Here is a 14859-nt window from a genome sequence, read left to right on the forward strand (position 1 = left end):
CAATTTGCCACATAAAACTGCCGACTGTTGCCACGCCGGTGGTTCTGCCTTACAGGCAACAATGACGTCGGTGTAGGTGTTGAATTTTTTTCAGTTCAATTAAAAAAGCCATGGTAAACTTGGGGGCAAAAACCGAGATGCAGGTGGACAGAGACGTAATGAACAGGAACACGCGCTGACTTTCAGCTGGGCTTGTAATCGAAAAAAAAGAAAATATACAAAGGAGTCCGTACAGCGCATGCGCGAAATATATGCAGACACAACAGGGCGCTTCCACTAGAGATCAAACATGCATGTCCGGTCAATATTTTTGTTTTGTCTGGTTTTTTTATTCGTTGTCTGGGCACATTCCGAGTGCACAGAACCGAAAATTTCATTTCTGAAAAACTCTGCCAGCGCGGCCAAAAAATATTTGAATATGGCGACACGGGCGTCCTGTTTTACAGCGAAAGCTGTTGCGAGATCATTTCACCGGCCGTTTTTGGCGCCGTAGTTGTCCGCCGCTGCCGCCTACGCCGCCGGTGTCCGTAACCACTATCGCTCGAAAAAAAATTCCAGGAGGGAACGAGGTTCGAACCTGGGCCCTCTGCGTGGGAGCCCAGTATTCAACCTCTAAGCCATGCCTGTGCTTGAAACTGCTTTGCAAAAAGGTCCTGTACAGGCTTCATGTCGGGAAGGAACCACATTAGCATATGCAATATAGCGTGGTAGAAGAGTAAAATAAGCACCAAGCGTCGCACAGCGCGAATTCTGTAACCAGGCGTCACACAATGCGAATTGCGCAACGAGTAGGCTGTTGAATGCTTCCAGCCCATTACAAAGATCTCTGCCATAATTCTTCATCGTCATCAGGCACAGCCTCAACAAAGTGCGCATAATGCCTTACATGCGTTTAGCAGGTACCAACGCTCTCCGTAGAATGACGAAAAATGGCACAGTGCCTGCTGCCCTACTTCTCAAAAATTACAATGATATATAGCGTAGTGGGTTCCTCGCAAGTGCACTTGTATTGGTTGCCAAGGAAGCCCATAAGCGCATGATCTATTTCCTTGGGGTCTCAGTAAAGTTCTTCGCCCCCCCCCCCCCCGTCTCTCTCCCACGTCAACGTGTGCTATACAGCATGACGGGGAGGGAAATAGCGACCGGGCGTCAGCCAATGCAAATTACATAACTGGTGGGCCGTTTAAAGCTTCCAACCCATTACAAAGGCCTGAGCCATAATTATTCATCGTCATCAGTCGTCGCGTCAACAAAGTGCAGATAATGCCTAGAGACGTGTAGCTGGTGCCTCGCTTCTCCGCAGAATGACGAATGGCTTAGTAGGTGCTTCCCGACTTCACAAAAATTGTCATTTATGGCGTAGTGGGTACCTTTCTATTGTACTTTTATCGTAGCCCCAAGAGAGCTAGCTTACAACGGGCTCTAGAAACGCCGCTCTTCCAGCTTTCGCTGTGACTGTGCTGCGGTTTCAGCGCAGGCCTGGCGTTTTTTGCTTACCACAATATTTTCTGATTTCACGGCCGAATTTAACGCGAGCTGTACACGCTGTCTCAAATTTTTGCGTCTAGTTTTAATACGCGTCACTGTGAATTATATGTGAATACGCGTCACTGTGAATTATGCTGTCCTCACAAAAAAAAAAAAAAAAAAAACACTTGAAAGAAATGGGAAACGCGGCCCAAATAAAAAAAGTTTGCTAACTTTGATGCGCGTATGCTGTTTCTCAGGGAACCTTCAAAAAAGCGTCAAATAAAAAACAAACGTTTGCAACATTTCTGCGAGAGATATTTTTTTACAGTCCGCGCAAAAAAAGAAGACAGTTAAAGAAGCGAGCTTTTTCAAAGCTCATTTCTGGAAAAAAAAACTCCGGTCTCAATTTTGAATTTTTTTATCGAAGAGCGCTTACGTCAGTCAACGCACGCTTTCAATATTGTATATCCTCATTTGTTTTGTTCACGAGATATAACGGGCCAAAATAATCTATGCTGTGTGTGCTCACTTTGCAGTGCTTTTGCGGGTTATCAGCTTGCATTTCGGTAAATCTGCAGTGTTAATTATTTTGCCGCAGCAATACTTTGCTATGGTGGCTTGTATTGAAGAAAAAATGTATTCTCTGATTTTATTTCTCTCGCGTGTGCGGGGCTGGGCCGCTGCACGCCGCCCTCTCGCTCCCTGATGATGCTCCCTGGTTGATGCGTTTAGCCGCTCGGCTACACGCATACATCTAACGGCGAGCTATTTATATACTAACGCAATAATACTAACGGCGACCTATTTATATACACCATTTAGCGTTGGTGGTACGCACATCTCTGGGTTTCTTCAGTGGCTTGTCTAGACTCTCGAGATGGCTCAAAGGGCCCACAGGCGCGCTTTTCAACTGCATCGCCCCGCTATGTGGCCGTGTTTCGTAGCGCCGAATGCATGGATATTGGAGCCTGAGGGCGTTCGAACTTTGGCTTTCCTTGTGGCAGGTTTTAGGTCTGTACCGAGAAGCGAAGCGACGCTAGCGATTGGGAAGGCGATACGAACACGGTCCGATTACGCTATCGCGTTCTACTCTTGAAAGCGAAGCTCAAGCGTCCTCAAGCTTTTCTTACGGCGGATTCACACCAACTTTCCAAGCTTGCTACACTTATGCAATAATCAAAGCTCAATCGGGGGGCATACCTTCAAATTTCTCGCGTGGAATTGACCTCTTAATAAAGGTTACAATGCACACATTGAAGACGCACAAATAACAGGGATAATTTCGTAAGCGTTGATGTTCTTAAAAATCGATATTGCAGGTTTTTTTTTAGAAAGGCCAATTCACTTCCACGCTCAGCGAGGACATGAATCTTGTTTCCATTGTACCCAACACGCTAATAAAAAAAAGAGTATATGTTAGTCTTACAGGTGACTCCTGACTTGCCACGTATGACTCCCTTTAAATAGACACGTTAACACTCTTCTTAGTCTCACGATTCTCCGACGACACTGTGGTCTACAGTGTTCACGTCAGTCGGGACAAGTGAGCACTCGCAAAAAAAAAGGGTTTATAATATAAAATGTTTAAGAGTGAAAGCGGCGCAGTTTCCAGCCAGAAAAAAAAAAAACTGCAGCTTTTCGCTGCGACCTAAGCTCACCCGAGTCTTATCATGGCAACTTCCTGACCTGGACAATCGAAGGCGCTTGTCACGGCCAGGACTATGAACTCCTTTCGGCCCACTTTAAATTTCCCAGCTCAGGGTAGCCAACCGTGTCATCATAGTTGACCGTCTTGCCTTTTCCTTATAACCTTTTTCTATCTCGCGGCGATAAGTGGTCGTGCGCGGTACGGCTCTTGACAACCGCTGATGGATTTCGAGGAAGCTCAAGCAGGGTTTCCACATCTCATGCGCAGGTGATCTACCGGCTTTCGATGCCGTACAAAGGAGACGAGCTTCACCACATGAACTGGAACACATGCAGCAGCTGCTACGGCAAGCCCAACAAGCGGCGCAACCGACTCATCCTGCCTTGCCTGAACAGCGACCGCGTATACGTGGTCGACCTCAGCCACAACCTCAAGAAGCCCACTCTGCTTAAGGTACATACCGGCATAGTCTACGTATTTGAAGTGCGTGCCGGCATAGCCTGCATACACGGCTCACTCGGTAGTCACACGGCCGCACTCAATAGCTGCTTCGAAAAACTAGTTGCTGCTTTAGCTATTAGTGTGAGAAAAAATATCTAGCTTTCGTGGAGACTTGATTTGGTCGCAACTGTCTTCATCTTTTGTGAAAAATGTTAAATAGGCCCTTCAATTGTGAGTGAGTGAGACCACTTTATTGAATAGTCTAGCTCTATCCTTCCGATCCATCTCCCCCCTCAGCCAGAGCGTCCATGATCTAGCACAATAAAAATTCATAGGGTCCCTTACGCAATCGCCTAAGACGACCCGAAGGCGAAAGCAATCTTTTTCTTCTCACTCGATGTATTGACACGCGTCCCTTCCGGAAGCTTTCTTGCATCTAGTGTAGTTTTCCACAAGGCGTTGCAAGCTTTCTGCACCTCGCCTGGTTTTGCCGTGCCTCCGGCCTTCGTGACCTTTGTAGCGGTAACGTCATACGCGTTATCACGTCACATCATGATTATTTCACAAATTTTGATAACATGTGACGTCACATGATGACGTCACGTGACGATTTTTTGCATCACTCGTGTTGAAGCCGCCGACGGAGAATTTTCGTGTTTGATGAGGCATCTAACGCTTTCGCCTAATAGCGAAACGAAATGAGAGGCCAGTCTTCGAGTACAATCACACCAAGGAAGTATAGCTTGGCGAGCAATTGATGCACGAGGTCCATTTCACTCCATAGTTTTTTTTCATTTTTGCCTCCTGCAATGGCTGCCTTGAGCAAGTTTCAGAGAACATTCCGGAGAAGAGTAAAGATGCGGATAAAGAAACTGCTCATAAATCTTTTCCAAGCGCTTCTGCCAGTGAGAGTGGAGCAGTCAATAGCTCCAGTAGCACGGTTTGGACCGGGTGTCCTAGTTCTTGAGTCGCTGCAGCTTCCGCGCTGCTATTAGTCTCGCCCATGTCGATCTCTTTTCCGATTGTGCGGGTCATCCGTAAGACCGTCGAATAGGCTGCTTTGTTACACTGCTGCCTCTTTGTGTGCTTGTGTTAGTACGAAGCACGAACCGTTCTTCTTTCAGAGCCTCGTGTTAAGAACTGTGATTTCCTAAGTGAACGTTCTTGGTCAGGTCTCTTTCCCCAGTACAGGTTGGTCAACTGTGCTCAGCCTGGTTAAAAGGACACTAAAGTAAAACAATGAATCTATTTAGACTGATATGTTCTTAGAAAACTCTACTGTGGTTAATTTCACCATCGTAAGGTAATAAAACATGAAATGAAGCTCAAAGTTCAATTTTTAAATATTGCACCGAAATCTCTGTACATGAAAGCCAGCGTGAGTCAGATTTCAGTGTTTTTCCGTTTTTAGGGCACGTTGGGTCAACGAAATTTTCTGAAACTTGGTACGTTTAGCCTCTAGACCCCTCAAGACAGCGCACTTCATTTTTACCGATTAAGAACTATGCAGGCCCCAGTACACGCCGTCAAAATCTCCGACGTCACAGGGAGTAGGTGAGGGAACTTCAAGGCGTCGTCGCCACTTGCATTTCATTATCGCGCGTTTTCTCACTTACTATGCTATTTCTGGCGGCAAGAGCTATGCTTTTGGTATTGTGAAAGGGTAATTTGCTAGCACGAGAAAGATTGTTTTTCTGTTTAGTATATCCTCCCTGCGTTTCCCTTAGCTCTTTCTCCGTACTTTCCTCTGCTGCCTCCCTTACAGCTTCGATTTCCCGACAGGTATATAATAACGCGTATAAGATACCGACACTTGTGCCGGCATTTTGCATCATGCGAGCATTTGCAAGTAACGGTAGACCTATTATTTTCTGCGGCATCTGTCTGGTATCACTTTTCCTTGTCTTTGCTAGAAGCACTTGTGATAGGATAGCAGGTACAAGTATACAGTAAGGTGGAGGAGGAAAAACATTTATTAACAGAAAGGGGTTTGTGATGCTTGGTCCGCAAGTACCATCTAGCAGTGCTGGCTGCCCTCAGTCCAGGACGCCACAGGCAGTTGCCGCCCTGCGTGCCTTGTCGATCAAACTGAACAGTAAGTTGGAAGGTACACGCAGCAACCAAGATGATTGGACAGCAGCGACAAAAGAGCAATGATTGCCTCAGTGAAAGTCCTCGCGCAGGTCGTGGAACCCGAAGAGATGCACGCTCTTGGACTGGCTACACCTCACACGCCCCACTGCCTCGCCGATGGCAACGTCATGGTCAGCACAATGGGCAATCCTGACGGAAGCGCCAAAGGTAAGCGCAACTGATCTTCAGGAGCGCTGCAAAATTCAACTGGCTCAAGACATGTGCCCTCTGTCCCGTGTCAATGACGTGTCAGCGCCGTGTACCAATGCGGTGCCGATACATACTAGTTGTTGAGCTAGTTGTTGGGCTAGTTCGTACTGCGTCGCTGAGCAGGTAAATTGGCTTAACAGAAGTACAGCACCTAGGAAAGCTTGCTTTCCAGTGTCCATTATTTTTGTTGTTCTCGCTTACCTCGTCATCAATACTGAGACTGTGCTGCGCCTACCGGACCATACTCTAATGTGGGGCTTGAGACTATCTCGTTGATTTCGATGTCGTTGGAATTCGCCAGAAGGTCGACTTCATACACTTTTATCAAACATAGTCATTGTGTACATGTTTATACAAATGACTCCATCCCTGCAGATAGCTCGTCCGGGGCTGTGGTCCTAATATCAAAATCAGGACTACTCAGATTCTATTGGGACTGCATATCGGGCAAGCGGATATTATTCATTTCTCAACCTGATCACTCTGTGTATCGAGCAGAAGTCTGGTTGAAGCAGCACACAAACGGCGAACAGTTTTTGCGGGGCCTGACAAATGGATGCAATAATAAAAGAAGTGCGCCAAGTAGTCCACCTAACGTAGGACTCCGATAGCCAAGCTTCCGGAGCATTGCAGTCCAGGAGTGACAACGAAGCTAGACGGAACGGTAGAGAGAAGTAACACATATAATGACGCGCCTCGTATGACGCATTTCTTAACTTTTAAAAAATAGATTCTGCTATTTATGTCACTGACATTCTTATACCGTACGATTAGCTTCCCCAGGGTATTTAAATCCGCATATGTTGACAATGCGTTCATTTTGTGTGCTGCGGTCAGTTTCTAAGCTGGTTCAGGCTCGATATTCCTTGACTGTTTATTCTTGAAAGCCTGGGTGACCTGACTTGTTCTCACGCTGCCTGACTCGCAGCGTGATATACGCATTCTGTGATCGATATGCAGAATGGAGACGGTTTAGTGCGACATTACCTGAGCACATCTGCTGCTGACAAGCGCCGTTTTTTATCACGAACCTTAAACCAACTCGTGTTCACCGCCTGTTTTGCTTGCTCATCTCTTCTTGAACCTTAACCTCTGCAGGCTGCTTTTTCATTCTGGACGGTAGCACGCTGACGCTTCGCAATGCGTGCGCACAGCCGTGCAAATGTGCGGACTTCGGCTACGACTTCTGGTACCAGCCTCGGCACAACGTCATGGTCAGCAGCCAGTGGGGAGCCCCGTCTGCCTTCAAGAAGGGCTTCGACTTGAAAGATGTCGAAGATGGTGAGTGCGACTTCGAGCGAAAATGTTGAGTTGCTTTGATATTTCTATGCCAAAAATAATTATCTGCGAGGGCAGCCGTACACGTCAGCCAGCGCTTGCTACGATTACTATGTCTTGAGTATGAAATATGTTTGACAAGTAGCTTTTCGGGCAAACTTGTGTTTGCCCGGGACTCCCGCTGGGCTGCGACGAATTAAGTTCGTCGAAGTTCAGCCCTACTATTGTACATCGCTGGTAATAAGTTACGTGTTGAAGCCACATCAACAAGACACTAAAAGGGAGCGCGCGCTTCTGTTTCACGCTCTTCAGCAAAAATAGATTGAGTAACTGAGTTTGTCTTGCTTTATGAGTTATTGTGCAATTATAACCAAACGAAATCTTCTAAGTCAGGATCAAGCGCTCTTATAGGAATAACGCAATTACTATATCTAGGCAGCAACACATTTTCCTTAGCCAATCTGAACGCAGAGTTGACACGGGTTCGATAATTCCTTTACTCTTAGGAAAGTACGGCACTCATATAGACATCTGGGAGTGGCCTGGATTGGTTCATCAGAAGAGCCTAGATTTGGGTACCGAAGGGTTAATGCCCCTGGAGGTTCGGTTCCTGCATAATCCGAAAGCCAGCGAAGGCTACGTCGGCTGCGCTCTGGGAAGCACTGTCTGGAGGTTCTTCAAGGACCAGGTAGGAATTTGACTATTGCTCTTGGAGGGTGCCGTCCCGATTTTTGTAACTCGGATGATTACAGGGCCGTGAGTAAAGCACTTATAAGTGTTGGCACCATACGAAGTGATACAATATTGACGACAATTGGCTTGCTTGCCTTTTACACAATGTTCCTCCATTTTTCTGCAATGTTTCTGCACGTACTTTTAGCAGTACTAGTATGTTACAGAAGGTACCAATCTTGATAAGACACTCACTCTTGCGAAGCGCAGTGTTGCCCAAGCTACCGTTCATGGGTTCCATAGCGGACAGAATAGTGCAAGTAGGTCTTAACCCTCCTGTACTTATGCAATGCAGCCAACCGGATGCTGCTGACTGGCTCTGGCAGTAATCCCTGGAGGTGATGATCGATATTTTCTAAGTTTACGTCTAACCGTAACCGATGCATACAAGAAAGGCTAACAGTATAGTCATGTCAGGAACGGCAAGTTAGCGCAAGATGTTAATGCCGCACCGCTGCATTAAAACCTTTTATTTTTTTCACAAGACATCTTTGAATTCTATAACCGACACTTCAGCCAAGTGCATCAGAACATCAGCGAAACAGAGGCGTTTCAAGCAGGAAGTTGGCACTTAGCATCCACAGTGGTTATTGTAACCATCCATACTTTTTTTTCGAAAGCCTGCCCTTAAGCGTAGTAATTGGTGGCATAAAAAATACACATGCAGATTTGCTTCGTGAACCACTTCTTTTTTCAGAATAGAGGGTGTGCACTATTGGATTTTGTACACCGTCTATTCTTAAAACAGAGGTGGTCTGTAGATAAATCTGCCCCGGAATAGCAGAGAAACAGTCTGTTTGCTTGGTTAAGACCAGGGTTCGTGTGCTTTCTAAATAGAGGCTGATCTAAAGCGTTGAGACGTCAACGTTGAATATCTTGCAGCTGGGGATATTGGGAGCATTCTTCGGGTTACTAGTTTTATTGCGATAGCAATTATATGGACAGTCTCGGCTGGATTTTGCCGTCGCCGTCGCCGCCGTCATGCACCGTATATGTATAAGTATGTATATATATATAAAGGCCCCAAAGAAAAATAACCCAGAAAAATGCTTCCGAAGCGCGGAATCGAACCAGGGACCTCTTGCTCCGCAGCGAGCGGCGCTATCCACTACGCCACGAAACGCAGACCCTCCACGTAGCTAACGGCGAGCGTTATATACACACCATTTAGCGCTGGACGGACTCATAGACAGCAGGCGATAATAAGCGTTTCTTCATCACCAGCGAGGTGGCGCTAGGAGCCCGACGGGCGCATTTAAAAGTCGTCGGCGAGCTCGCTCGCTTCTTCTTATATTTGCGCATGGGAGAAGCTTGCCCTTCCGCTGTCTGCTCGCGCGGTTTTCTCGTGGCGAGGGGTAGAGGAATGTTTCACGCTTTCACCGTGATGTCCGCGCTCATGTTACGGCGCGTACGAATGTCACTCGAGCTCAGGGACGCCGCCAAACGAACAAACAGAAGATGACCGCGAACTATCAAGTGTCACAGCTCGACAGTTGAAGCACGCTAGTTTCCTTCGCTGCTTCGGCCGCCTTTGCAACAGAAGCGCTGTTCAAACTGAGAGTATCCATTGGCGAGCCTCACTTCGTATAGCATTAGTTCCTTGCTATCGCATTCATTGCTTCGCCCTTGCGGCGAAACTGGGACTTTTTTTCAACGCAACAGAACCCACCTCCTTCGGAATGCATCCCTTCCCTTTTTCTCATCTGTCTTCTTCTTAACGAGTTGATCAAACGTTTCTACATAGATGGGATGAACGACAAGAAAAATAGAAGATAAACTAATGTTAAGGTCAGAAGCTTAAGTTTTGTGCGTGGCTGTTTGCACTCGAATATCGTGCTTAGATATTAATCATCCAAGAGCGTACTTATCCGCCATCCGTGATCCAAGCATGTGATGTTTTCAAGGACTCTAAGCGCAGATCATTAGGGAGGATGACGAACCGCGTTGCTGATGAAGGTACTGGGGCTATTAGTGCAGCTCCTTGTTTACAGGGACAACGTTTGATCCGAAACGTGGATCACTAGGTCAAAGCCGGTTTTGATTGGGGACTGGGTAGCACTCGCTTTCAAATAGACGTACAGAAAAAACCTACAGAAAAAAACCTACAGAATAAAGGTAACAGCGGCACGACGCGCTGTCACAACGACCTAACGGAACAAGGTGGAATTTAATGTTGCTGTAAACTGCCAGCCTCTGAGTTTCTTTTCAAAGTGGAATGCTCACGAGCACTGCTAATTAAAAATAGCGCCATCTACAAAGAAATGACTACGAAATTTTTGGACTTATATTTTCGCCTAATACACTAGCTGCGTTGTAAGTTTAAGCACCACAATGACATTCCTGTCGTCGCGGTGGTTGGTTGCGTCGTAGCGATAGCATAGCTTCTCGCAAACCTCATGTCCTACAGCTACTGCAGATTTCGAAAGTATTTGCATTTGTTAGTAATGTCTAATGCTACAATTCACTCTTGGGAACAGTCAAGGAGTGAGGACTACGGATTACGTTCGTAATCAGCGAAGTCTTCAAGATGTTCAGTTCATGTCAACTTTTGCCGGTGCGCCGCATAATAAGTCTGATGACCTAGGCGCAAGAAAAATTGAGACAGAGAGAGAGAGACACTATTCTTATGCAAGCGTGAGAGCACATGACATAACTGTCCCGTTAATTTCGGACAGTAACGAACCTACAACGTCTTAAGTCGATGTTCATGAATCCGAATTAAAAAAAAAAATGGTCGTCAGTTCAACGCGTTTAACACTAAATAAAAATGCGTAGAACGCAGTAAGATGGTTTTCTGATGCCGTAATCTGTTCATCTGTCTTCTTCTGCTCTCTGTAGATACTATTTCTTTGTTTCGCGTGCGTTTATACATTGCCCCAATTTATAACCGCAGCGAGCCACTTTAACCTAATCTTCTGTGTAATATGTATCTATTTTTCTTCCGTACGAGATTTCATGCTTCATCGAGACCTCTGCATTTCGAGGTCGAGGATGTGCATATTTAAAGTGTGTTTTGTTATTGATGCAGCAAATGTGCATGACGGCAACGAGTCTTGTCGACTTCAAAGCATGGCAAAAAAAAAAAAAAAACGGTTTGCGACTTGCTGCCATTTCAGGACGGTTCATGGAGTGTTGAAAAAGTCATCACTATTCCACCGAAGAAAGTGAAGGGCTGGATTCTTGAAGACATGCCTGGTAAGACATTTTTGGTGTTTTTTTTTATTTTTGTGGGCTTGTCACTTTTCTTGATCGCACACACTTGCGCGTGAACTTCAAGCAAGTAACAAGTGGCTGTTAGAAAAAGCTCATTGTATTGGAATCACCTCACACCCTTAGTATCTTCAGGTAGAAAGTGTTTTCATAATTTCTGAAAGCGTTAGGCATAAACGGAATCGGGCCACCTGCTGCAAAGGATCACAGTAGATTGTTTCTAAATCGCTTATACATGGTAGGACCACAGTATTGGACAAATCCGCATGATTTTAAGGCGGCAGCGTTTCCATTAGTGTAGCAAAGCAGTGTAAGAAACGGAAGGTGTTAAGCCCAGCCTTATGTTTACCAGCGTCTCCGCCGGTGGTGTTGCGAAGCGTTCTTTCTGAAATTATCCCATTTCGGCTAGACAGTGAGATAATGTCTTGAAGCAGTACTAAAAAAAAAATAACGAGCTACTCTCTTGGGTGAGTCCTGACTCCACAAATATAACTATGTAAAGATATGCGTTAACTCTTTTGTCGTGTCGCACCTCCCAAGACTGTCCGTAGAGAGTATAGTGATCTACAGAAGATAGTTAACGTGCACCTTTGAGTTCTATGTGCGGCAAGTCCGCGCTCGCCGACAGAGTAACATGTAAGCTTTTTTTTTTTTTGTGCACAACATTCAATTTGTTTTAGCTCTGCGGGTGTAAAAGAGTAATTATATTATAAGCAATAAATGGGGCATTTTTCCCTAACGAAGGAACGGTACGTTTAAGATAAACCAATAAACTCAGGCGGAGACAAAGTGTTGTGTCCATTTTTGCGATGCAGCTAGCACGACCTAGTTAGGTTATAGTGGAGGCGAATTCTTTTTCTGAAAAATTACGCCGAGTTAACGAATGGGCTCTCAAACCACTATTGTCACTGGAAGCGTGAAGGTCGGTGTACCGTGTCCGTTTCGCTTTCGGTGCGGTAACTGCTCGCGCAGCAAGCGCCGTTTCCAGAGGCGGACATAATCACTTATTTTAATGATGGAAAATACACAAGTAGTCCGGAGAAAGGTGCTGCGTTCACATCGTTGAAGAGGAAGCTGTTGATACACTGCGCTCTTGCTACATTATTGTCGAGGGGGCTCCTAAGAGCACTCTTTGAAAAAAAAAAAGGAAAAGCGAACGTAAACAGTGCACCGAAAAGGTCTCGAATGACACTGGCCTAAGCCGGCTCTCGTTCCATTATCTGGCCTCCTTAGTTAGAGCCAGGGATCTCCACGTTCGCCGTCAGCGCCTTCTTTACTGCGGCTTTAGTGCTACCGTTTTCACGTCTCTTTTGCTCCCACTCTAATGCTGTGAACAATGGCAATTGCGGCCGCTCATATGAAGCGCCTGCTTTCCGTGCTTCCGTTGGTGATGTTCGTATGGTCTTCACTTTTTTTTTTCTAGCTCCGCCCTCCCACCGTGTCTTTATCTACACGTACATCGCTGAAGGAAAGAAAATCCGGTGACAGGAACAATTCCAGACTTCATTTTATATTGCAAGCGTCGCTATCTCAACATGATATGCGGTTCAGGGGAACACCGTAATGCTTAACTTCTGCTGACAATGCACCGGGGTATTCCCGAAATTAGACGTTGGTTAGCGCAGTCAGCAACTCTTATAGGTGCTTTATTCAGTCTATTGAGGTATTTCTGAGCGAAAGTTTCATCTTCACCTATCACAATCCAACCGGAAACTTGCTTCGAATGACTTCAATAGGGGCTGTAATAATAATAAAAAAAGCCGTTGTTGAAAGGTTAAGTGAGCAATATGCGCGTCCCGTTTTGTAAACTATCGTTGGTTAATACTTGCGGACGCTCGCATTTCGTGCTGTTGTCAGGTAACTTGCACATAGCAGTTGAAGATCTGTAGTGAATCGATGTCGCTTAAGTTGTGTACACATATGCAAAGGTTGTGTTAACAGCATCTTGTTGACGAATACACGAATTTAAGAGTAACGCTCGTTTCCGAAAAATGCTCGTGTCTGAAACTCTCCGGTAATTCATCCGTAGTGACTTTTGAATTTGTAACCTGAAAGCTTGCGAAAAACACAGCGACTATATACGTTTGACTTCGTAGAAGGTGGATATATATACACCTGTGACGTCAGCTCAATGGCTACGCTCGATACCAAGCAACAAGGTCCACATGCCTATGGGCAGGTGATACCAAAATGCTAGTGTACCAGGCCCTGAATAGACGTTTAAAATGTCCAGTACAAATCCGTCCGAATCCGTAAACTGTCGTTTTAAGGTTTTATTCTACGATCTCTCGATCAACCAAGCAAAATCCGGGCAGAGTTGGTCGGACTCGTGACAATACCATGCCTTATAAAGCATTGGGGACATGGGAATAAAGAAGCTACAATACTTCACAACGCTATTTAAGCTCTGTGGTGTCCATGGGACTGGTGATTGTTTACATTTGAGTCTTTCATGAGGTAATTTTGACCATGCACAAGGTAACACTTTTGTTACCGCCCCCAGTCCCATCGATGGTACGTTATCGATGACTTCAAGTTCAAATTTGGCGCTTCTGGAGAGCTAACGCTATCCAAAGGGTAGAAGAGGAAATATTTTATCAGTTTTGCTTTTGATTTTTTTTCCCGCCGCGGGGGGATTTTTAAAGCTCCTTCGCAATCGGGGAAGTGCGTGCTCGTGGTTTCGGTTATGGCATCGACGCCGCTCGCGGGTGCTCCACGAAAACGGCGAATTTCGACAGATTCCGATGAATATGAGCGGGAATCTCTGGGTGATGGTAGCAACACACACGGAAAACTACTTCGATTTTTCCGACTTCAGTGCAGACGGCGATAGTGTGTCAAACCGTCCCGGAACATCAGGAGGTATACACCGGTAACTTCTGCTCTCTCCTCGAGCCGTTTCATCGCTGCCGCGCGTTGATGTAAACGTATCCGGTACGTACTAAAGGTCACAGCTATTATCTGCAAGGTGTCAACTTCGTTCGGGCGGGAGCATTTGGCGTTGGCCGCAGAAAGAACGGAGTTCTCTCCAAGAACTGCGCGGAGTGGACCTTGACCTAGTGCTCAGGAGTGCCGCGCGGCGGCTTCATGTTGTTTTTCACCACAGAAGTCTTCACAGAGATATGCAAACACATAAATACGTATGCGTGGATGCATATTTTCGGAAAGCGAGTGCACAGCGAGAGGGACGGATCCTGGAGGGAGGTCGCTGAAGAGGAGATGCGCAAGTTTGTCGTAGTTCTTGTGTATATAGACAGGAATAATCCAAGTCCCGCGCCTGCATTGCTTTTGGAGTCTACGGCACATATTTCCAGGCCTTCTTCCACCGTCAGTGATGCCAAGGAAAAGGTTGAACCAGTTGTTTGACTTCTTGAGTGTCTCTGATCTGGAGAAGACGACCGTCGCATCCCACGGGAAGTTTCACTGCGCGTCTTCTCTACTGCAACACATGAATGATTCAACCGCGCTATTTTTTCAACAACGTCGGAACACCTCCGTGGATGAGAAAATGGTGAAATATAAATGTCAGTCTATTAATGAGAACTAGCAAACACAGTCTGGTATTCGGCAGTACCTGAGTCACATAGTGGGCAGATGGGGATACAAATTATGGCTTTTGGCAGATTCGGAAACGGGGTACACTGTTCATTTCAACTTATACAGGGGAAGGCGCTTGAGGGTCCCCAGAAAAAGCACCAAACACTGAAAAATACCACAAGTGCGAACTATGCTGTGAA

At 46.0% G+C, this 14859-nt stretch overlaps 1 protein-coding gene across 1 annotated transcript in view; it reads left to right on the forward strand.

Annotated features, from left to right (window-relative positions):
- LOC119393329 (methanethiol oxidase) overlaps nucleotides 1-14859 on the forward strand; it is a 43140-nt gene that overhangs the window by 9607 nt on the left and 18674 nt on the right. The window contains exons 3-7 of the mRNA XM_037660296.2: nucleotides 3386-3571; nucleotides 5743-5860; nucleotides 7001-7183; nucleotides 7687-7868; nucleotides 11029-11107. Of these exons, the coding sequence (XP_037516224.1) occupies nucleotides 3386-3571; nucleotides 5743-5860; nucleotides 7001-7183; nucleotides 7687-7868; nucleotides 11029-11107 (748 nt within the window). The remainder of the gene's footprint in view (nucleotides 1-3385; nucleotides 3572-5742; nucleotides 5861-7000; nucleotides 7184-7686; nucleotides 7869-11028; nucleotides 11108-14859) is intronic.

Source organism: Rhipicephalus sanguineus, chromosome 5, assembly GCF_013339695.2.
Source record: "Rhipicephalus sanguineus isolate Rsan-2018 chromosome 5, BIME_Rsan_1.4, whole genome shotgun sequence".
Lineage (NCBI taxonomy): Eukaryota > Metazoa > Arthropoda > Arachnida > Ixodida > Ixodidae > Rhipicephalus > Rhipicephalus sanguineus.